Genomic DNA, 22,855 nt, shown 5'->3' with positions numbered 1-22,855 from the left:
TTGTTGTCATGCCGAAATTTCAGTTTGCAGTTTTCAGGGCCTTGTGACTTGGGTGAGTGTGGGCAGTGTGGGCTTATAACTTTTTTTGTTTTTCAACCAATATCTCCGTTCGTGTGATATCTACCGACTTGCTTGCCTTTCTTTCCGGTGCAAAAGGTTTAAGATATTTTGATTTTGATTTTAGTCTGACATTATCTTACTTTGTTTGGTGCAAATTAGTGAAAAGTGAAGGGTTATATCATCCAATAATTTATTATATTATATAATATCTTGCATAATTATGCGTTTACTGTAAAAATTATTATTGGCATTTATTACACATTAAAGAAATAATTATTATGGCAATATAAATTTAAAAGTAATTACTATGACTTGAGTTTGTTTTTTTCTTTACTTTTGTCTGTGTGTATACCCTTGGCTGAAGGTATGTACATAAGTATTACAATTCGTTTGCAAGATGTATGAATTTGATGTCCATAATGATAATGCTTTGTTTTTGAAGTTGTTTCGGGATGAAGACTGATATTTGGCACAGTCAATTGACGTCTAATTTAGACGATTGTATGATTGGTTTGATGTATTTGTGATGTGGATGTGATAATATTTATGAATTTGCTTTATTTTTTGTTTGTGCTAATTGATTTTTTGTTGTAGTCGTTGAAATTTTAGTTTTTTCCGTTTTTTTTTTTTTTTGTTTGGTTTGCTCTCCTGTTGATAGTTGATGAGTTCAGTTATGAGAGTTCTTTAGCAAAAAGATGCTCTCTTAAATAGAAAGGTAAGGGTATCACGACTGCTTGGTATGCTGAACAGGCGGCGGTGGCGCTGGCTTAAAGCACTGCAGTAAGAAGGCCGTATAGATGACAAATGCCACTGCCAAGGCAATCAACGCATACATGAAAATGTTCAATTCTGGCTGACGGAAGCGGTTCTTGCGCAGCCATTCCAGGACTTCATCCTCGGAGAGGAGATCACCTAAAAGAGGATTAAAGATAACAAAAGATCTCATGTCAATTGCATTCATTACCTCTGTAGATGCTGGGAAAACGACGACGGAAATAGACCATGGCTGGCAATTTGGTTACACCCCATTTTTTGGCATAACGCGAATCGGCCATTTTGACAAAGGTTATATCCAAATTATCGGTCTCGCTGTCAATATTCTCCAGTTTCTCCAACGATGCCGTGCTGTCAGGTTGATTGTGTTCATCTGTAAGAAGGAGAATTAGTCAAATACTAAACTAAATTCTTAATATCTTAGTTTAACGTACAAAAGAAGACTGATAGAAATTCATTTTCCTCAAGCAATTTATCCAACATTTTACGATTGACTTCTTCAATTTCGTTTTTGATTTCAAAGACATCCTGTGAGGTCAGCCAGGTGATAACCTTATCATGTTGATGCATATCACCATCATAAAGAACGGGCACTTGTTTCCTTTTGACACACAAATCGATTGGGTTAAACAAACTTTGTCTGGCTTTAAGAGTCACACTCACCTGAAATAGACCAGAGATGGTATATTAACAATTTCATATTTCTTGGCTGCCTCAATGCTGGCAATTTTCACAAAATCAATGCCAAACATATCAGCCTCGCCATCGATTTCCTCCAACTCTTCCAGAATCTCCTCACACTCGGCGCAATCGTCGTCATCTAGGAAATTAAATACTTTTAGTCTTGCAACTGAATCTCTAGATTGTTTATCTAACTCACAAAAGAATACCACAAGCAGGGTCGATTCGGCCATCAAGCGATCCAACATGCGTTCATTAACCTCCTCGATTTCATCAGCCAATTCCCGATTGTCATCATCGATTAGCCATTCCAATACAGATTGCTCATTCTGTAAATCTCCCTCGAATAGCAAAGGATTGCCATTCCTAAAATAAACTGGATGAATCACTGAATCAAGTAAATCCATCTTTTTTTCTCACCGGAAGTAAACCAAAGCCGGGAAGGTCTTAATCGAATACCGTTTGGCCAGTTGCGGATCCTGAATCTTGACCATGTGTATGCCAAAGACATCGCATTCGTCATCAATTAGTTCCAGGCCCTCCAATATTTGATCACAGATGTTGCAATTGATTTTATCTAAACAGATTATATTATAGGATATATATTAAATTAACGGTACAACAATAGGGGATATACAGCGATTGCGATCGGTATTAGTTGTGTGAGAAGGCTAAAAAGAAAACGCCGAAAACTTTAAGGTATTCGCGTCCAAACTAAATTATCGCATAATATTTGTCAAATCTAAAAGATGATTTGTCTCTTATGTTTTCGTTCACAATTACATATATTGAATAGAATTATAAATTTAGTTTGGTCGTAATACATTGTGAAGCCATTTGGTTTTAGTAGGAAACATTTCATTTAAGATAGAAAAGCGCACGGGATTTCTCCCATGGGTCAGAATATTAATTTTAAAAACACCTTTGGGTTAGAGTTTTGGTTTGGTTTTTGTTTGGTTTGGTTTGGAATTTGCGAATACCTTGTTTTTGGATACGTTTTCTTTTACGGGAAATGTAGTTTTGTACAAATTGACTGGATGAATGTTTGCTTGTGGTTGTGGTGTTGGTCAGGTTGCTTTCTTTAAGACTAGAGGGGGAACAGAAACTTCGGCAGAAAGCGGGTTGCTTGCCCTTACGCTCAGGTGGCACTGAGTATCGTAATTGAGGGGTGTTTGTGTGTGTGAGGGGGATATAATGAATCAAAGTGCATACGAAACGATATATATTCAAGTTTTGGAATACTTACAGAAATATACAGCCAAATATTGAGTTTCCTCGACCATGGTCTCCAACATCTGTCGAGTTATCAATTCAATGCGATCTTCCGTCTTTTGTGTAATCAGCCACTGTAATACCTCTTCCTCTTCGCTCAATTCACCTTTCAAAATATTTCAGTTTAATTGAATTTTCAGCGTGAATTGTAGTTTGGGTTACCCTACCCTCAAACACATTGGGTATTCCCCCTTCGAAGTAGACCAGAGCTGGATACTCGTGCACACCGTAGCCATCAGCAACTGAAAAGTCTCGGGTCTTGACAAACGTTATGCCATGCTTATCACAATCATCGTCTATATTCTCCAGTTCCTCCAGGACCTTGGTGCACTGCTCACAGCCATCGGCATCTGATCGAAACGTATACATATATGTTCATATATTCAATTATTTCACAAAACCGAAAAACATTCAACATGTGGAATATAAGAAGGGGTAACATACCACGTGCAAGCACTACATTTCTATATAAACTAAGCATAAAACAATTGAGGAAATTAAATAATACAGAAAACAAATGTCCATATACATAAATACATTCTCATCGATTGATTGACAATAGCGAGACATTGTGGTTTAACTTTGATTGGACCAAAGTTGTAAATACCCTTGCAAATGCCTTAAAAATAAAGTGGATATTCTCATGGGTTAACTATCAAATCACCATCAATTAACCATTTTACTGTTTTTTATTGTATAGTAAATGAAATCATTTAAATTTCGTGATCTGTTATCAGTGCCTGCGAGGTTTGTTATAATATTACCCATACGACATGTTGCTCATACGACACGTTGTTCGTGCGACATGTTTGTTCATAAAACTTGTATTGAAAGCTTTCTTCTGCTTTTCTAAATAGTCAATTCAATTGTCTCTGTATTAACAAAGTATTAGGATCTACTTTGATTATCTTAGGAATATATTTTAGCAGTTCCCCTTACAAAACAAAGGACAAGGACAATAATCATCTGGGTTGGTTACCCTTAGTAGTGAGAGAAACTAGTGTAAACGGAAAATTGTACCTTCTTAAATTATTGAGAGTAAAACATTTGAAACTTTTCAGGCCTCTGAAATTAACTTCCTTAAGAATGAGTTCCTAAGAATTAAGCTTTTTGCAAGAGTAAGGAAATGCATAGAGAATTTTAGGTAGACAGACAAGATAGAGAAGAGAAGACAGAGAAGAGATGATGCCGTTTTTGGGGTTGGAGTTGGGTTTCTACAATCAATTTTGGTGGCAGGTTCATACAAAAGTAACGTGGAGTGGTGTGGAGTGGAGTGCAGTGCATGAGTGTGGATCTAGAGTGTCTTGGGTGTTTTTGTTTTTGATTTGGGATATGTTAGACATTCTTGGAGTTGGTTTGATCTTGGCTTGGACTCATTCTCATTCCAATTGCGGAAAGTTGTGTGTATGATCTCTACCATCTTCGTGTTTGCCGCTGGCCGAAGCCGTAGCTGAGGGATCCGTTGATGTTGCACCACCTTCACCACCTGGACCCTGGTCGCCGGCGGCATCAGCGCCACCGAAAGCAGCAGCAGCTGCTGCTCCTTCGCCCTCCTGTTGATGCTGTTCACGTTCCTTTTTAAGACGCGCCTTGCGAGCGGCCTTTGAATTGCAAATGTCGCATTTTGTTTTGTTCCCTAATTTTTCATATTTTTTTTGCATTGTTTTGGCAATTTGTTTTTTTTTTTTTTTAGGTGTAAAATAAAATATTCTTGTCTCGGTTAGATACAAAAAGAAATAAGTATATAAATATATATATAGAGAGAGATAGAGAGAGTGAGAGAAAGAGATCTTAAAAAGTAAAGTAACCTAAATATAGAAATCTCGTTTTTGTTTTTGAAAAGTGTTAACCACAAACAGATAATCGCTGCAATCTTTTTGCGCAAAAGTGTCATGATCAATTAATATATAAAATATACACACACAAATGTGAGGGAATGCTACAGATTAGAACAAATAAAAATGTGTTCTTTGATTTCAATGGAGAAAATTGATATTCCATAAGGAAATTGATCATCACCAAACCGATTGCAGCTGCACTATAAATAATTTTTCTTACTCTCGTTGCGGAATTAGCATTATCTCGTTTATTTGCCGGCAACTTACAAAAATAGACAGCGATGGAGCCCGACTCTTCAATCAATTGAACGAGTCTTTCGCCTTCGAGATCTTCAATGACATCTCCACTTGGATCCTTTTGCGTGATTAACCAAGTGAGGATTTGTTCTTCTTCATAAAGATCACCTGTGAGGATCCATAATCATATATCAATAGAGAATGAGGTCTTTGGGGGTTATCGATCTGTAAGTATACCGGCATAAATGACTGGCTCCTTGGATGTGGGCTTAAAGAAGACAATGGCCGGCAAGGCAAAGACTCCATATTCCTTGGCCATTTGTTTGTCATCGATCTTGACAAAGTCGATGCCAGCCTTATCAGCATCATCATCGATGTGCTCCACTTCGGCCAGGACGCGGGGACATTGCTTGCACTCATCGCTATCTGTTTGTTCGATTGATAGATAATTAAGGGGCAGGGGGGGGGTGGGGGCTAACAGTAAGGACTATTGATCAATAATAAGTTAACAGCGATAACTCACAAAATATCACCGCCACATAATCGGAATTTTTGCGTATTTTCTCAAACATTTTACGATTGACCTGTTCTATATGATCGGTCATCTCCATATTGGCCGGACTTGTCAGCCAATCCAATATCTCCTCCTCATCGTCGATGTCGCCGTCGTAGTTAATGTACTTGCCCTTACGGAAATATGTCAAACCCGGTGGATTCCGATAGCCATACTTTTTGGCCATCAACTTATCATGCATTTTAACAATATAAATGCCATATTCGGCTGCCTCATCATCGATCAGCTCGATGTGACGCAGAACTCTCGGTGAATCGGGATCATCATCTTTGTCTGCAAAACAAATAAAAACGAAAAACAATCGATAAAATAGTTAAGATTTAACTTATTCTCACTTGCTTTATATTTAATTAGAGCTTTTTGGGGGAGCTAACATTTTTCTGTGTGTGTGTGTGTTTTCTTTTAATTTTTTTTTTTTGGCAGTTACAGTTTTTAGTTTTATGATTACGTTACCTTAAACATACTTACAAAATACAACAGCTAAAAAGTCTTTGCTGCCTATATACTCAATCAGTTGATCGCGATTTATTAATTCGATACTTTGATCGGCTTTCTGTTCCAATATCCAATTGAAAACTTCATCGTTGCTCTCAATATTGCCTAAGCGAAAGTAAATAAAAAGTTATTAAATAGTCATAGAAATATTATTGAATTGATATTAACAATTTCTGATTACTTTCAAGTGTTCAAACATACCTGTTTGGCTGCAGTTTGTCAATCAATCAATTTCGGTTTCTAATTGTTTAAATAAAATAATGATAATAATAATAATAGCTCCTAGGCAATGCTTGAAACTATTTAAATCATTGATTTTTCTAAGTAAATTTCGTCTTCTTTGTTTTGCTTTACATAACAAGACCAACCAAAAAAAAAAAAAAAGAAGTAAATGTATATAATATTTGATTCGTTGAGTTTCCTAATTGTTTGTTTGTTGTTGTTTTTTTTTTAGATGAATTTTTTTATTTGATAATTTTTACAATGATTCAGTTTTTTGGTTTTTTGTGATTTGCTTACAATGTTCGTATGTAATCTGTTCCCATTTTTCGATTTTTAGCTGCTGTTCAACAAATAATAGTCATAAGAGTAGTAATAATAATAATAATAATAGTTGATAGTAATGATAATGTGTGTGTGTGTGTGACAAGGACTAAGGGAAAACATAATATAATTATTAAGATACAATTCGATATTTGCTTTGAAATACCGATAACAAAAACAACAGTTGAGCTAAGCAACCGATCGAACAGCTCTCAGAAGAAAACAAATTGAAAACAATTTCATTATGGCTAACATTTGCGAGGCCATTCAAGACACAAAAATGAAATATCAAAAGAAAAGTGTGTTTTCTTTTGATTTTGACAATATATATTAAGATTAAGTATACATTACATATTGTTTGTATGTGTGAGTAAGTAAGTTTGCTCTGCTCTAGTTAAAATAGTTAACAGTTTCATTTGGTTTTGGTTTTGCTTTATGTTTGCTTTAGCTATGTAAAAATTGTTTCAAAAAATATTTATATTCTATTATATTCTACATAAATGTAAAATGAGTTTTCCTTCATTTTAATTGTATATATTGTGTACCAAAAATAGTAAGTAGTATCAAAAAAGTTGTAGGCCTTCGGTTATTGACATTGACATTTGCATCGATATACATATATATATTGTTAATAACAATATAATAGCAGCAAAAATGATTTACAAAAGTTGTAGTAGTTAAAGTTTTTACATTTTTTTTTTTTTTGTTTAGTTTTTTGTTTTAAAGTTGTTGCAGTAATTGCTTAAAGTTTGAACAAAGTTGGTTGATTTTTCCATTTTCCGTTTTTTGACAAAATGCAACAAAATTAGGATTCAGTTAAGAAATAGATAGATAAGCAAAGTTTCTGAGTTAAATTAGTTAAGTTGGTTGTGAGTTAAGTTTTGAGTTGCGTTTGGATCTTAAACGATCTTCGATTTTCGATTAACGATTCGCCTCTTCATCGTGTGTGTGTGGAACAACGTGAGAGTGAAACAAACAAGATGGCGCAAACGACAATCGCTTCTTCTTGTTTGTCCCTTGTCTCACTATCTGATTAAGGTTCATCCGAGTTTTGTATGAGTTTAAAAAAATGTTATATTAAAGTATAGCCTAGGCAGTGTTTTTTTTTTTTTTTGGGGAGTTTTAAAGTTTTTTCATTTTGTTTTAAAAACAGCCAGTTGTTGTTGATGTTGTTGTTGTTGTTGTTGCTCTTATTGTTGTCTTTTCATTACAGGTTCTTGATTTGTTTTGTTTTGTTTTGATATTCTTGATTGGACAACGTAAATTTTTCTACTTTAATTACAATCTCATACAATTCATTATGCTTTGTTCATTAATTGGTTTTGGTATTTAAAATTGCTGCCTTACTCCCACAGAGAGATATCCTGAAAAATGAGGTCATACATATTTTTTAGTCGTTTTTGGAAAAAATTTATGCCTGCAAGACACAAAAGAAAAAAAAAGAAAATTACAAAACAAATTGGTGTCGAAGTGTTTAACTTTTATCTAATTAGATGTGTGTGTGTGTGTGTGTAGGACGAGGACGTAATTCTTCTGATTGAAACATTCAAAGTTAAACGACAAAAAGTTAACTCTACATTTGTGTATGATTTTGATTTAGTTTGTGTCTTGGCATGCTATAAAATTGTTTCATGTTTCAGTTTTCATTTGTTTGTGGAAACTATCATTGCTATATCAATAAAATTTTAGAACCATTTGGCTATTGAAATTGTTGTTTGAAGTCACCAATAAGGACAGATATTTATTACACACACAGAAACACATAATACTTGTTTATTAGAACAGGAACTAAATGATCTAACGCACATTAAACTAGAGTTCTGTTTCTTTCCATTTAGAATAAACATCGATAAGGTAACTACCGGATATATAGTTAACGATTATTTACCAGACGATCCTGATTAAGATTGTGCTACTTGCTAGAAGCCAGCGTTGAAATCCAAATCCATTCACAGATATGAAATTTCTTACTTATTTCGTGTTTTAGGTTTATGTTGGGCTCAAAACTAACAGACAAATGTAAGGAGCTGATTCTCTAAATGCTTGGAAAGATATCAGAGTGCAGTGTCTTACTATAATTTTTGGGATTTTTCTAATGGAATATATAATTCGAATCTAATTGAAAATTCAATAATTCAATTGAAAACTGAAACATTCTATAGTTAAGACTAGTTTATTTGATTTTTCCACCTACCAGTTTTAACATTCAGCTTGCCCGATTTCTTAGACGACTTCTTTGATGTCTTTTCCAGTTCCTGGGAATCATCATCATCATGGGAAACGGCAGGCTTCTTGGCTGCCTGTGGCTTGTTGCTGCCCGAAGAGCTCGAACCGGATCGTTTATTAGCGTAAGAGACCTTAACCAAGGGCTTGTTGTCATCATCGTCGTCCTCATCGTCATCATCATCGTTATCTTGGACTCGCTTGGCCTGCTTCTTGCTAACGACTGGCTGCTGGGCGGCTGCTGGTTTGCTGCTGGCAAACTGGAAGTTTCCGCCTGGTCGCTTGCTCGCCGAATCTCCGTCACTGTGATGGCCAATCCGCTGGGCCGTCATTTTAGGAACTTTCGTTGATTTCTCCAATTTGGTTGGACAGCATTGGAATGGTTTGTAATCGTTGGGCACATAATTGTTGCCGCGCTTAGCTGAATGGCCGTCATGACCCAATCCAACATAGAAACATTCGTCATCTGTGTGTGAGCAAACAAACAAAAACATTTTGTCAGTTTAGTTTAGTTCTTTAATTGATATATTTTACTTAAGAAATTCAATTCATTTCATTTGTTTAATTTTGGGTTTTTTTTTTCGTTTTTCTAACACTATTGTAGCAAACAACAACAAAAATATAGTGCATCAGAAAGTAGGCAAAGAAAGATTAGAGATAAAAGTCGCAAAACTTTGCTTTGGTTTTGACCCCAAAAGGGGCAGCAGTTAGTACGATTTTCATTTCATTCTTTAAAATCTCTTTTCTTTTTTTTTTTTTGTTCGTTTTTTTTTTTTTTTTTAGCGTGCTTTATGTGAATGGAAGAAGATTTTTGTATTCGTTTAACATTAATTATTAAATAAGTTATAGAGGAAAATCATATAATATTTGTTCAAAAAAACTAATAACTGACAAAATGCTTTTGATTTTGATGCCGACTGTACAGGTTTCTCACTTTTCGATATCGATTTCGAATCTAATTCATTATTGGTTGTACATTTTTGGTAGATTATTTTATCTATTTTTTGCGTTTTTTCTTTTCTTTTTTTTGGTTGGGTTTTGTTCATAATTGGTTTTAGATTAATTATATAGTAAAGTAACAAAGAAAACACGATTACTTAAGAATAATAATAATTAAATTAAGTCAAACAAAATAGTTATTAACAAAAACAATTTGTTCATCGTTGAAACTCTTTTAAAAAAATATCAAATTATTTATTCTTTTTTTTTTTTTTTTTTTTTTTTTGGTTTAAATAATTTCAAACATTGTGTCAGCTATGATTTCTTTGTCTTTTATTATTTGAAGATTATTTCAGTAAGTTTTTCAATAATTCTTATGTACCAAAAGAGATTTGCATTAATAAAAGAGACAGAAAAGCTTTTTAAGGATGGATTCAGGGTGATTGCTCGGAATGGGGGGCGGGGCAGACATTGACGAGAAGGATTTGAATTGTGTGTTGAGTGTAGGTAAAGTATATTGTAAGATCTCCAATTTAGCACAAAAGCTGGACTCTTAAGATATATCGGGTTAATGATTTGTGTGGGTTTACCTGAAGGATATGTATTTATATTTCTACTTGAATTTGAACTTGATTTCCTTATGCCCAAGGCTGTAGATAGATAGTGAAAGGTCTAAATTTATTTGGCTCTTTTGTTTTATCATTTTGTAAGCGTGCATGTGTGTGTGTGCGTGCGTGTGTGTATGTACGAGTAGGTGGAAAGGTCAAGGTCAGGTTCAAGGTCAGGATCATACAACATCGTAGAAGAAAACAACGAATTATTTAGTTAGTGCAGCAACGATGGCAACTCACATTAAGGTATTACCTATTTCATCTATAAGGCGACCCGAGCATAGATCAGAAAGCCGATGTATAGTTCTGCCTCTTGCAGTGTGCTTGAACTTCGGTTTGCTTTTTATGTCTTCCTCCTCATCGTCATCGTCGTCTTCGTTTTCGTCATTGTCTTCGTCATTATCATTATCTTTGTCATTCTCTTCGTCATCCTCGTCATTTTCGTCATTATCATCATCGTTATCTTTGTCATTATCTTCATCATCCTCATCGTCGTTATTGTTTTCATCATCGTCATCATCTTCATCCCCATTTTCATCATTATCATTATCTTCATCATCATCGTCACCGTCTTTATTATTGTCCTCATCATCTTCATCCTCATCGTCATTATCACCATTGTCTTCGTCATCGTCTTCGTCATTATCCTCCTCATCATCCTCGTCATTATTATCTTTATTATCCTCATCATCCTCATCTTCTTCATCGTCATTATCACCATTGTCGTCGTCATTATCCTCCTCATCATTTTCGTCATTATCTTCATCATTGTCTTCATCGTCATTGTCTTCGTCGTTGTCTTCTTCATCGTCTTCGTCGTCATCTTCGTTATTGTCCTCCTCATCATCGTCATCATTATCCCCATCATCCTCGTCTTTTTCTTTATCTTCATCGTCGTCTTCATCACCGTCTTCATCACCGTCTTCATCACCATCTTCTTCATCATTATCATTTTCATCCTCATCGTCATTTTCGTTTTCATCTTCATCGTCATTATCGTCTTCATCATTGTCTTCATCATTATCATCGTCATTGTTTTTGTCGTTGTCGTCGTCATTATCTTCTTCATCATTATCATTTTCATCCTCATCGTCATTGTCGTCTTCATCGTCCTCGTCATTATTATCCTCATTATCTTCGTCCTCGTCTTCTTCGTCATTTTCTTTATCATTGTCTTCATCATCGTCTTCTTCGTCATTTTCTTTATCATTGTCTTCATCATCGTCTTCTTCGTCATTGTTATTGTCATCGTCCTCCTCACCATGTCTACCCTTTCGATTTTCTTTCGCCTTGCGTTTACGTATTGCTTGCTGTAGTCGTTTTAGTCTTTCCCTTTTATCCTCATCGCTTTCTTTAGGATAGCTCAATTTAACAATCTTTTCATCACTTCCATCGTCATTGTTGCCTATTATATATATTTTGAAAATTTATTGCAATATACATTTGAACTTATCAGGAATGATCAGAAATGATAATTGAATTTGAATATTTGAACCATCTGGACTTTTGCTTGGAATGTCTTTTTCTTTTGTTTTGACATATGAGCGTGAGGTTAGAAAGCAGAAAAACAGTTTTGGTAACAAGAACGCTTACTCTTTTGATTGATTAACCACTGCAGCACACGATTTTCATTTTTGAGATTACCTAGAATAGTAAAAAAAACACAATTCGATTGATTGTCCTTTTCGTCCTTTTCTCATAGAAGATAACCTACCATCATACATGATCGGCACGCCTGTCTCATAATAGACCAAAGCTGGGAATGCGAAAATGCCAATTTCGTGAGCCAATTTAACATCGTTCGATTTAACAAACTGAATTCCATGTTTATCAGTATCATCATCGATATTTTCCAATTCATCCAAAATGCCTGCACAGGACTCGCACTCGTCATCGTCTGATATTGAGAGATATATGATTTTAATTATATATTCCTGAGAACGATGAAATATTGTAGAACTTACAGAAGAAAACAGCCAGATGTTCAACATCATTGATCAGAACTTGCAGGGTCTTACGATCGACCGACTCAATCACATCGGCAGTCGACTCATGCAGATCAATGACCCACTCGAGAATTTCTTCTTCCTTCATCAGGTCACCTGATAGACAGAGAGTTATTGAGATTATGTTGAATTCTTTTAGTATTTTTACTTACCGGTATAAATTGTTCTAAACTTATGTCTATAAAATGCAAGCGCCGGCAAACCGGGCAAATCGTATTCCTTATCAATATCATCATCGGATGTCTTCACAAAGTCAATGTCTTTTTCCTCGCACTCATCATCGATATTCTCCAATTCGTTAAGAATCTTTTGTGCCTTCTTATCACCCTCGGCATCTGGGAAAACGAAAATCAAAATTAAATCTACCATTCGCACGGCGATGGAATCATTGATTCGAACTCACAGAAGAAGACGACCACATGATCGTTCTCGGACAAAATCTTATCCAGCATTTTCACATTGACCTCCTCGATTTTGCCGGGAATCTCGAGTGTGTCATCGTCGGTGATCCAGGCCAGAACTTCATCCTCATCATCCAGATCGCCGGTGAAATGCAATGGATCACGATTACGGAAGAATACCAAACGTGGATACGTTTTCACATTATACTTCTTGGCCACACCGGTATCCTCGGTGGTGACGAAAATAATGCCAGCCTCATCCAACTCATCGTCGATGCTCTCTAAGGCGTTGAGAGTGTGGTCACAGGTCTCACCAGGTTCGCAGGGACCGGTGAAGAAGACGACCACGTATTCGTGCTCATTGATCAGATTCACCAGAATCTCATCAGTGACCTCCTCAATGGTAGCCGTTTTCTTCTGCACCAACAGCCATTCGAGGACCTCATCCTCATTCATAAGATCACCCTCATAAAGGGCAGGAATCTTATTCTCAAAGTAAATGAGAGCAGGCAGATGATCTAAGCCATATTCCTTAGCCTCGGCGGCATTATCGATGCGCACAATGACAATACCCTCCTTCTCGAGCTCATCGTCAATGTTCTCCAATTCGTTCAGAATGCGCATATCCTGCTTGTCATCCTTATCGTCTGTAAAGCAAAGAGGAGGGTTAGATAATGCACACAAAAGTTTATGATATTTAGCTCACAGAAAATAACTGCCAAATGTTCAGTGTTCTCGACCAATTTGTCCTTCATTTCATCGGTAACCTCTGGAATCTCGGAATAACGCTTCTGGTGAACCAACCAGCCCAGCAACTCATCTTCCTTCATCAGATCACCCTCGTAGATATGTGGAATGCCACGTTCAAAGAGTACAATCGATGGTATCTCATCGATGCCCCATTCCTTGGCCTCCTTGTCATCATCGATTTTGACAAAGGCAATATCATTCTGATCGCACTCATCGTCAATGTTTTCCAACTCTGCGAGGATTTTCTGTGATTTCTTTTGGTCTTTATCGTCTGTGGGAAATAAATGTGAAATGTCAAAGACTCTGCTACAAACGAAATGGGGAAAAGGATATGGCTAACGTATAACTAAGCTAAAGAAACACAACTCCTAATCGATATATGTATGTATGTGATATATATCTCTCATTTTGCGACTTTAAACCGAGAATACTTTTAATTGCTGTCTAATGTCTACTCAAAAGGAAATGGTTAAGTTAGGTTGTTGATTAGTTTGAAAGCGTTTTGAAAAATTAAAGCACATCTATACCACAACATCATTACAATAGGTCATACTTTCTATGTATAGATTATCTACAGTCCTTGATTTGCTTAACCGGAGGATATCCCAGGGTTATCGGTTAACGATCTGATGACTTACAGAACAACACAGCCACATGAGGCATTTTCTCAATGATCAAATCCAACATTTCATCGGTAATATCCTCAATTTGATCGGAACTTGTCTGATCCGTTAACCATTTAAGTAGTTTCTCCTCATCCTCCAGATTGCCTTCGTATATAGTTGGAATGCCTTTTTCAAAGTATATCAGTTTAGGAACTTTATTGATGCCATATTCAACGGCCTCATCGGGATTGTCGATTTTCACAAAAGTAATGCCCAAGGCATCGCATTCGTCATCAATGTTTTCCAGTTCTTCCAAAACCTTTTGCGATTTCTTGTCATTGTTGTCATCTAATGGGGATTAATTAAGTCGCACAAATGAAGTACACAATTTAGCAGTTTCTTGTAGTTATCCTTCCTTACAGAAAAGCACTGCAATAACGCGTCCCTCTTTGATCATGGTATCGAGCATTTCATCGGTCACATCCTCGATTTCATCGCGTTCCAATTGTCCCAATAGCCATTTCAATATCTGCTCCTCATCCAATAGATCGCCATCGTAGACGTTTGGAATTTCTTTCTCAAAGTAAACAATTGCTGGAATCTAAAGAGATCGAGATCGAAATTGTGGTGATCGGAGATATTAGGGAATTAAGCGTTGTATCCCTACCGAATCGATTCCATAATCGCCTGCCGCTTTAGCATCATCAATTTTCACAAATTGAATGCCATGCTTGTCGCAGTCGTCGTCAATTTGCTCTAGCTCCTCTAATACGGTCATCGAATCATCATTGCCATGATCATCTGAAGATTGATTTATTGATTGTTATCGTTGATCTTAAGATCTTCAGTTATCGATACATACAAAACAGAACCACCAGATTATCAATATTACTGATAAGGGTCGATAGGGTCTTTGATGTGACATCTTCGATCACATCGTCTTCATCGCCCGTGGATTTATTCTGCACCAACCACTCCAAGACGTCCTCCTCACGCTGAAGTTCACCTGCAGCACACGAGATATACACGAGACGATATTAGACGACGATTTTGTGTGTGTGATTTGTATGTGAGAATTTTTATTTTTGTTTTTTGGTTTGGTAGGAATTTTGAGGAATGGAGGAGAGGAGATCAATGTCTACTGTCGTACCTTCGTATATGATGGGCGTCTGATGGCGATAGTAGACCAATGCCGGCAAATTGCCCAAATTGTATTCATCGGCTAAAGCCTCGTCGTGGATCTTGACAAAGCCAATGCCCAACTGATCGGCCTCATCGTCAATGTTCTCCAGTTCTTGCAGGGCCTTGGCACACTTGCGGCATTGCTGTTTATCTGATCATCGGATGATGTTCGGCATAGAATATATACATATAGTTTTAATTAGCTCAAAAGAATCTCTTAACATTCAAAGAGGGAACACATTGGGTTTTATACATTTATTTATTTTGCTTGGTTTCGGTTTGCTTGTTGATTTGGTTTTTACTTGGTTTTACTTGGAGAGCTGTAGAGGATTGGTTAGATATTTGTTGGTTTTGGTTGGTTTATACAAAAAATTTACATGCAAGAGCAATTGGAAAAACGAGCATTTCAAAATGTTGTCTATTACCCAATCAAATTCGAACTCTCAAAATATAGACAAATTTTCTTTTTTCGTTTGTTTACAACCTGTTGCAACGGAACTGCTAATGGACGGAAATGAGAAAAGAAAATCAAATGAAAATAGAAAATGTTTCTCTTTAAAAAGCTCTCCTTTTCTCTCTCTCTCTCTCTCTCCTTCTCCCAGTATCACTCTCTCGATCGGTTTTTGTCTTGATTTCTCTTTTGGCCTAAGCTTTTTGCGTATACGTAATATTTATCATCTGTTTTGTTGGTAGCAACTTGTAAATGTCAATTTAATAGTTTTAAATTTAAAAAAAAAAATGACAAACATTGAATGTCATCGAAATATTTCTAAGTGGGCATGAAACCAAAATTTTACCAGGTTCTGACCAAGTTAACTTTGATTTGAATACATTTCTATGTGTTCATGTCTACTTATACTCATTTCGCTTTTTGATGTACTTTACCATGGTTCTATTTATAATATGTGTATTAATGTTCCATCAAATTCTGTCTGAATCTGTCTGTCTGCTTGTTTGTTACTTTTCATCCACAAAATTAGACCGAATTGGCTAGCGAAACCAAAAATAAACATGATTGTAAGAATTTCCTTAAATAATCTTCCTGTAGCAGCTAAAACTTTAACTATTTATGATAGAGAAAGCTTAATGTACTCAAAAGTTAGACAGATTTTCCCATTTGTTTTACCAAAAACAAGACAGATTGTCATCACACGTGGAGGCAAGAACACTTGAAACATTATTGGTCTTGGGTTCTTAACTCTCCTTACAGTAATAGAATATGCTTTAGTTAATCAAACGAATCTATCCACATATAACCTTTACATGAAGGATATTCTAAGACATCAACTAATCTGCGATCATTACGCTAATAATTTCTATAAAGATCAGTCTTGAGGTTTTCCAAACTGACCCTAAAAATTTCTTTATAGTGCCTCGAACCGGCTGTTTCCAGATGATCAAAAAATTAATTTATATTTTACGAGATCTCAGATGGATTTGTTTATTCATATGAATAATCAAGCATTGTTTAGTACACTCTGCAAGGTAAAAAAGAAAACAACAAGATATTTTTATAGAAAATTTCCATCAAGTGAGTAATACAACAAATTGTTCATAGATATACGCATATAGGGAATATTGTTTATGACTTTTGCAAATAGCCAAAATGCATTAATGAACAATTTTATGCTGTAAGACCTAAACACACACACACACACACACTAGCACGTGGAAAATGAAAACTTTGCATTTTACTAAAAATAGTGCAAGTCAGTCGGGGAAGACACAGACACATACATAGGAATGCACATGTGCGTGTGTGTGTGTGTGTGTATAGTATAAGGGGCGGACATATATTATGTAAAAATTACATTTTCAACTGCCCCTTATAATAATGCCGGCACTCAGACTCGGCATCGTGTCCATTGTATGCCATGTTGATGTATTGCTGTATGCAAAAGCAATTAAAAGTGCTGTCTGTCTGCAGCAAGCTTCCCCCCACCTAGCCAACCCCACCAATAGTACCACTAGCACCACTAGCATCGGTGGCACCACCGCCTCAACCACTTCATACTGCTCTGCTTTGGGGCGTTCGACAAGTGCAGAAACAATGGGCCACGAAAATTTCTTGTTCTTGTCTCACCTATGGCTCGGCTGTCTTGCTTTTGATAAAAATACAAATAGAGACTATAGACGAGATTCTACAGATATAGATACAGATATACAACAAATATATATATATATCTATTTTTTTTTATATATGCAGTTAGATATGTGTGGATGTATGTATGTATGCCCCGCTCTATAGTTAGTTGTTTGAAAATTGAGCAAAAATCATTTTGCTGTTCGAGTTGTTTTTTTTTTCTGCCTTTGCGTCTCTTCTTGTCTATTTTTAACACACAAGTTGTAGGTGGCTTGTGTTGAATAAATAAATAAATAAAAAAACAACAACAAAATCGCTATACTTTGTTGTATATGTATCACACTACATGGATACATATACATACATATCTATGGGATATCTATATGCCTATAAATTTATGGTTTTTGTATAGCCTCCCCCATAAAATAATCTTTCTCGTATATATTTCCTTTGTTCCATAATATTTGCAAGGCCAACAATGAAGAAATCTTATTTAACTTATATTCAATCATAAGAAAATTAGACAGAATTTTCGATTTTTCGTTGCTTAAGATATTTTTTTTTCTTGTAATTTCATATATACATATGTATGTACATATTTACATACTCTGGCTCTGAGCCCAGACATTTGTTGTTGTTGTTGCTCCTGTTGTAAAGTGTATTATTATACGTATACGTAATATTTTTTGTATGGTCGAATTTAAAATGCTTCAAGTTGTTTGTTTAGTTAAAATTACTTTGTCTATGCTAAACAAATATATATATATATATATATATATATATATATATATTTAGGCCAAAATGGTCACAAATCGATCGAATTGCTAATTTAAGAAAATCAATGAGAAAGGCAAAGAGAGAAAGATTGCTGGATAATTATTTTTCTTTGGGTATTCTGCTAGACATTTTCTTTAAATATTTGTTCAACAACTTTTACTATAGAGTTATATTTGTGAATATTTGCATTGACATATTACTTATAACAAAACTGATCAAAGTCATAATGAGGTAAAAGACCCTTTTATATAATTTGGTCTAAGAAATTTGTTCAATTTGTTGCTACGGTAAAACTATTAAACATTTTCATACATTTTAAAATGTTGACTTTTTTGAATTTGACATTTCTTTAAATATTGTGAGCTTTCTTTCAGAAAATTGTTCAAAATATTCAATTCAATTAATCTTAAATTCTTTAAAATGAATCATAAAAACATGACATTCATTGTCATTAAAATCTATGAAAGTTTAAACAAATTATAAACTAAAATTGTTGGCAAATATTTGGAATCAATTATGTGTTTTCAATATTCCGTTGCAAAGGGTTTCAAATGTTTTTTAGGGGACACCTATCGAAAGGACTAAACATTGTATTTATAGTCCATCTTCTATCCTATGTACATAAAACCTAACCTGAAAGTCTTCAAGACTAACGGGAATTCTGTCACTTCACTTGAAAAATTGAAATGCATTTTACCCAGCTCTTTTGAATTAATTAAATATTTAGTTAATTACATCGATCCAAGTTAGAGCAAGTCAATATTTAGTACACACAACCATAGACATAAACATTGAGTAGTTATATATATTTACATTCGGGATTCATCGGCAAACAACGTTACGGCAGTAAAGGAGAAAGGTGAGAAGGCTTTTTGTCATTGAAATTTTGTTGATTATTTTGTAGGATAATTAAGTGAAAAAATGGTTTATCTGTTGAGGAACAGAGGCGGGAAAAGAGAAAAAAAAAGAGAGGGGTTCGAGGGGTGTTGGAAGGCAACTTACCCATCACCCTTGGCGGGCATGTTTCATGATCTGGACCTGTTCATCGTAGTTTTGAATAAATTTTGTAATCATATGAAAAAAATTGCTTTTTTTGCTCAAAAATCTATTGAGAATGAAGAATTTGCCGCCGTTATTTGTTTAAAAATCATGTTAGGTTAGTCACAGAAGATAGATAGATAGATGGTAAGATAAAGTAGATAATAGGCATAATTATATAGATTATATATGTATGTATAGTGTGTTGTCTATAATACCTAAGTTGTATGGATTTTTAGTCACAAGAGAGAGCTAAAACTGTTTTGGGTTTTTTTTTTCGATATGTGTATGTCTTTTTATCGTTTGTTTTTTTTATATCTTTTGAATGTGAAGGCTAAAAACTGCAACTGCTTTGAAAATAAATTCAGAGTTCCACCAATAAGTATATAGTTATAATCAGAGTACATATAGTATATAGAGAATAAATTAGAACAAGTGCAAAGGAAAGTAACTTACAGAAAAGAACGGCCACAAAGTCCGTATCCTCGATGATCTTTTGCAATATTTTTGCATTGACCTCTTCAATACGATCGGGCAAATCCATGGCCTCGAGGGAAGTAAGGAAATCCAAAACGCCTTCTTCGTCCATAAGATCGCCATCATAAATAATAGGTTCCTTCTCTCTGTTGGGAATTGAATTTTAGATATTTTTAGGTTTTGGATTGAATTGGACGAGTGCTGCGGCATTGACATCACCTAAAGTATGTGAGTGCCGGGAAATTCTTGATGCCATATTGTTTAGCTAGTCGTTTGTCGTTAATTTTCACAAAATCCACACCGAACGAGTCGGTGTCATCGTCGATTTTTTCGAGTTCCGCTAAGACCTTATCACAGGTCACACAACTGCGAGCATCTACAAAAGAAAAAGAACAAACGTGAGAGGCAAAAGTGTTATAGCTATAGATAGGATGGGGTATAGACATAGATATAGAGATACCGACATCAATTGACAACTAGCAACTGGCTGATGACGCCAAGCGACGTTGTCTTCTTCTAGCGATTATTCATACCCCCATAGAGGATGTGATCTTAACTCAACCATAGCCAGAAGAAAATCAGAATGAAATGTGAATGTGCCAACAAAAATTTTGCTAAATTAATTCATTAAAATGCATAGAGAAGCCACCATTAAGGGAATGGGAATTGCAAAAGATGGCAAAATGTTTTGTCTTGATGTTTTTACAAATCATAAGTACTATGTATGTACAGAGAAAGAAATAGAGAGGGAGACAGAGTGATAGATATTAGAAAGAACCCATATGAAACTGTTGTATTTAATAGTAAGTAAATTCTTTCTGAATTGGTTCCATCTAGTTTCAAGCCGATTACAATATAGAATACCTATGTACATATGTATATATGTATTTTGTATATATATTTATGTATAATTTTTGTCTACCCCCAGTTTAATTTATGTTGATTCACGTTGGGGCGTTAAGAAGATTTAGCCATATGGCTAAAACAATTCAGTTTTAATTCGATTCTGTTCTGTTCTCAATATTTTCACAAAGATTTGCAATAACATTAAAAGTCTTCTTTACTTGAAATAATAAACAATTGCAATCGGAAACTATGAATTGTATTTACGAAAATTTTTCATCGATTTTATTGGGAAATAACAAAAACTCAATAGGCTGCCATTTGCGTAGATGCCTAATATACATATGTACATATAAATAAATAGATATACAGGTGCCCATATATCTGCTCAGATCTATATTTACGTATATGTATAGCCAAAATCTTTTGTTTGGTTGATTGTCAACAATTATTTTTGGAATATTGGCGCCAATGCCACGAAATTGAGGTTGCAATTGTGAGAAATGAAAATGGAAAATTCAAGCATTAACTTTGACATTGAGATGAATAAGTAGATATATAACGTATAAATATACATACATATAGTCAACCTCAACTCTTGTACATCAATGTTATAAATATATCTCAAAATTAATGCAAAAGGTCATTAAAATTCCATTTTTTTTTTTTTGTATTTTTTATTATTTTGTTACCAACTGGAAGTAAGTAACAGCTTCCTCTCTCTTTTTCTGTAGCTATCTTTGTCTCTCTTGGGTTGTGTCTATCTCTCTTTCTCTAATTTTTCATTTCGATTTCGAATTGTCGTGCCAAAATGAGACTAAGAAGACAACGGTGATTTCTCATAGAACCCAAAAAAGCGATATTCTACTCATAAACAGAACATAAAATAGACGAAGGAATAAAACAAAAAATAGATTGAAACGAAACAAAAAAAAATGGGGGAAAAAAAACAGAGTAAAACCCGAATGAAAATCTTAGACATTTGGTACGAACGAATTTTTCACATATTTTCACTTGTATGTGAATTTTTAGAATTTTCACTAACGAAATTTTATATAATATGGCTTTTTCGTTTAGTGCTCTCCTTCGTCTACTCTCCTCTCGGTTACTATTTCGATGCTTTGCCCGGACCTGTTCCGTTACTTATACGTTATGTGTATACGCATGTTGTCTCTCTTCCTCTCTATCTCTATATATCGATCGGCGGAGATCCCTCTCTCATTCTTTCTCTTTCTGTCTCTCGCAATCTCTGTGGCATGCTTTTGTCTTAGACTTACACCAGAAGACAGCAACGTAATCCTTGTCAGCCAAAAGTTTTTCCAACTGCTTGGCATTGACCTCCTCGATGACCGCCTCCGGTTCGAGGGCGGCTGCTGGCTGTGATCCTTTTTTGTTGTTGTTGTTGTTAGCGCTAGTCACATATCCGGGAAAACTGAGTGCCACTAATGTACAACACACGAGCAATGTCAGAGTTTTTAATCGAGTGAAAGTCATCTTTCGATTTCGATTGTGCCGACTTCCTTCACCGAAATACAAACTAAAAAAAATATATCAAAAATAACGGTGGTCTTCGAACGGGGGACGAAAATTACTCGTTACTTTTTACTCAAACATGCGTGTGCTTCGTCGTTTTCGTCGTTTTAGTTATTTTCGTTATTAAATAATTTTATTTTTTGCACTATTTTTAGTTATTTCTTTTCTTTTCTTTGGTACACTGATACATATGTATGAACAAATATGTATGTATTTGCAGGCAAAAATATATAGATATATGTATATGAGAAAAATTGGATTATATACACATATACATATATATATGTGTGGGATTATATATATATATATATATATATGTTTCTAATTTCTTTAATTGAACGTTTTCCGCGGACTGTACTCTTCTTCCTTATTTTTTTTTTGTTAGTTTTTCAGATTTTGTTCCACTCCGTGCAGAGGTCCGCTCGCAACTGAAAATTCTTTGGTGAAAATTGTGTGCCATTCAAGAGGCCTTGCTAAAGAGCTTTAGGGATCTTGTATTTCGTACAGCTTTCGAAGTGTCTGTATGTATTTAGCTTTCGGAATAATCCATAAGATGCGAGATATGTGGTGAATTAGTACAGAGAGACAGTCGGAATCGAGAGATAATTTCTCGTTTCTGTTTTGTGTTGCACTTCTCTCTTTATGCATTTTGTGGTCCATTTGTATATATAGAAAGTGGTCTTACGAAATGAGCTATAAAAACAAAGAACGAATAAATTGAAACCGCAAAGCGTACTGCTGAAACATAAACAATGAATAATTTCAATTCTATTTTTAGCATTTGTAACGGACATTTTTTGGGTGCACATAATAATCATCGATAATTGGTTCAAATTGCATAATTGTTTGAATGGTGTACAATGTCTTTCTTTTATTTTTGCTTGCAGTAATGTGTATCTAGTGGGCAGAAATT

The 22,855-nt window shown here is 35.1% G+C and overlaps 1 protein-coding gene across 17 annotated transcripts; it reads right to left on the bottom strand.

Moving 5' to 3' along the window:
- Window positions 1-233: 233 nt before the first annotated feature.
- hlk (hulk) lies at window positions 234-22,366 on the bottom strand. 17 transcript variants are annotated; one of them, XM_068292060.1, is made up of 29 exons: window positions 22,301-22,366; window positions 21,687-21,946; window positions 19,786-19,942; window positions 19,546-19,712; window positions 19,054-19,089; window positions 15,160-15,342; window positions 14,872-15,015; window positions 14,677-14,810; window positions 14,430-14,610; window positions 14,043-14,357; window positions 13,361-13,675; window positions 12,657-13,301; window positions 12,406-12,588; window positions 12,212-12,349; window positions 11,962-12,144; window positions 5,905-6,036; window positions 5,386-5,709; window positions 5,100-5,288; window positions 4,893-5,030; window positions 4,205-4,423; window positions 2,955-3,137; window positions 2,762-2,893; window positions 2,496-2,663; window positions 1,936-2,092; window positions 1,715-1,881; window positions 1,498-1,654; window positions 1,269-1,435; window positions 1,025-1,207; window positions 234-972 (listed from the first exon to the last, which is right to left on the bottom strand). In XM_068292060.1, the coding sequence occupies exons 2-29, from the start codon at window positions 21,901-21,903 to the stop codon at window positions 785-787; spliced, it is 5,502 nt and encodes a 1,833-aa protein (XP_068148161.1). In that variant the 5' UTR covers window positions 21,904-21,946; window positions 22,301-22,366; the 3' UTR covers window positions 234-784. The 17 variants fall into 17 exon arrangements, with proteins under 17 accessions (XP_068148161.1, XP_068148160.1, XP_068148159.1 ...); XM_068292059.1 differs by lacking the exon at window positions 22,301-22,366 and adding an exon at window positions 22,002-22,286; XM_068292058.1 differs by lacking the exon at window positions 22,301-22,366 and adding an exon at window positions 22,009-22,286.
- Window positions 22,367-22,855: the final 489 nt, after the last annotated feature.

The sequence above is a fragment of the Drosophila tropicalis genome, unplaced genomic scaffold, assembly GCF_018151085.1.
Source record: "Drosophila tropicalis isolate 14030-0801.00 unplaced genomic scaffold, ASM1815108v1 contig_593, whole genome shotgun sequence".
Classification (NCBI taxonomy): Eukaryota; Metazoa; Arthropoda; class Insecta; order Diptera; family Drosophilidae; genus Drosophila; species Drosophila tropicalis.
The sequence above is the reverse complement of the archived record's forward strand: the minus strand, read 5'-3'. Positions and strand labels throughout refer to the sequence as shown.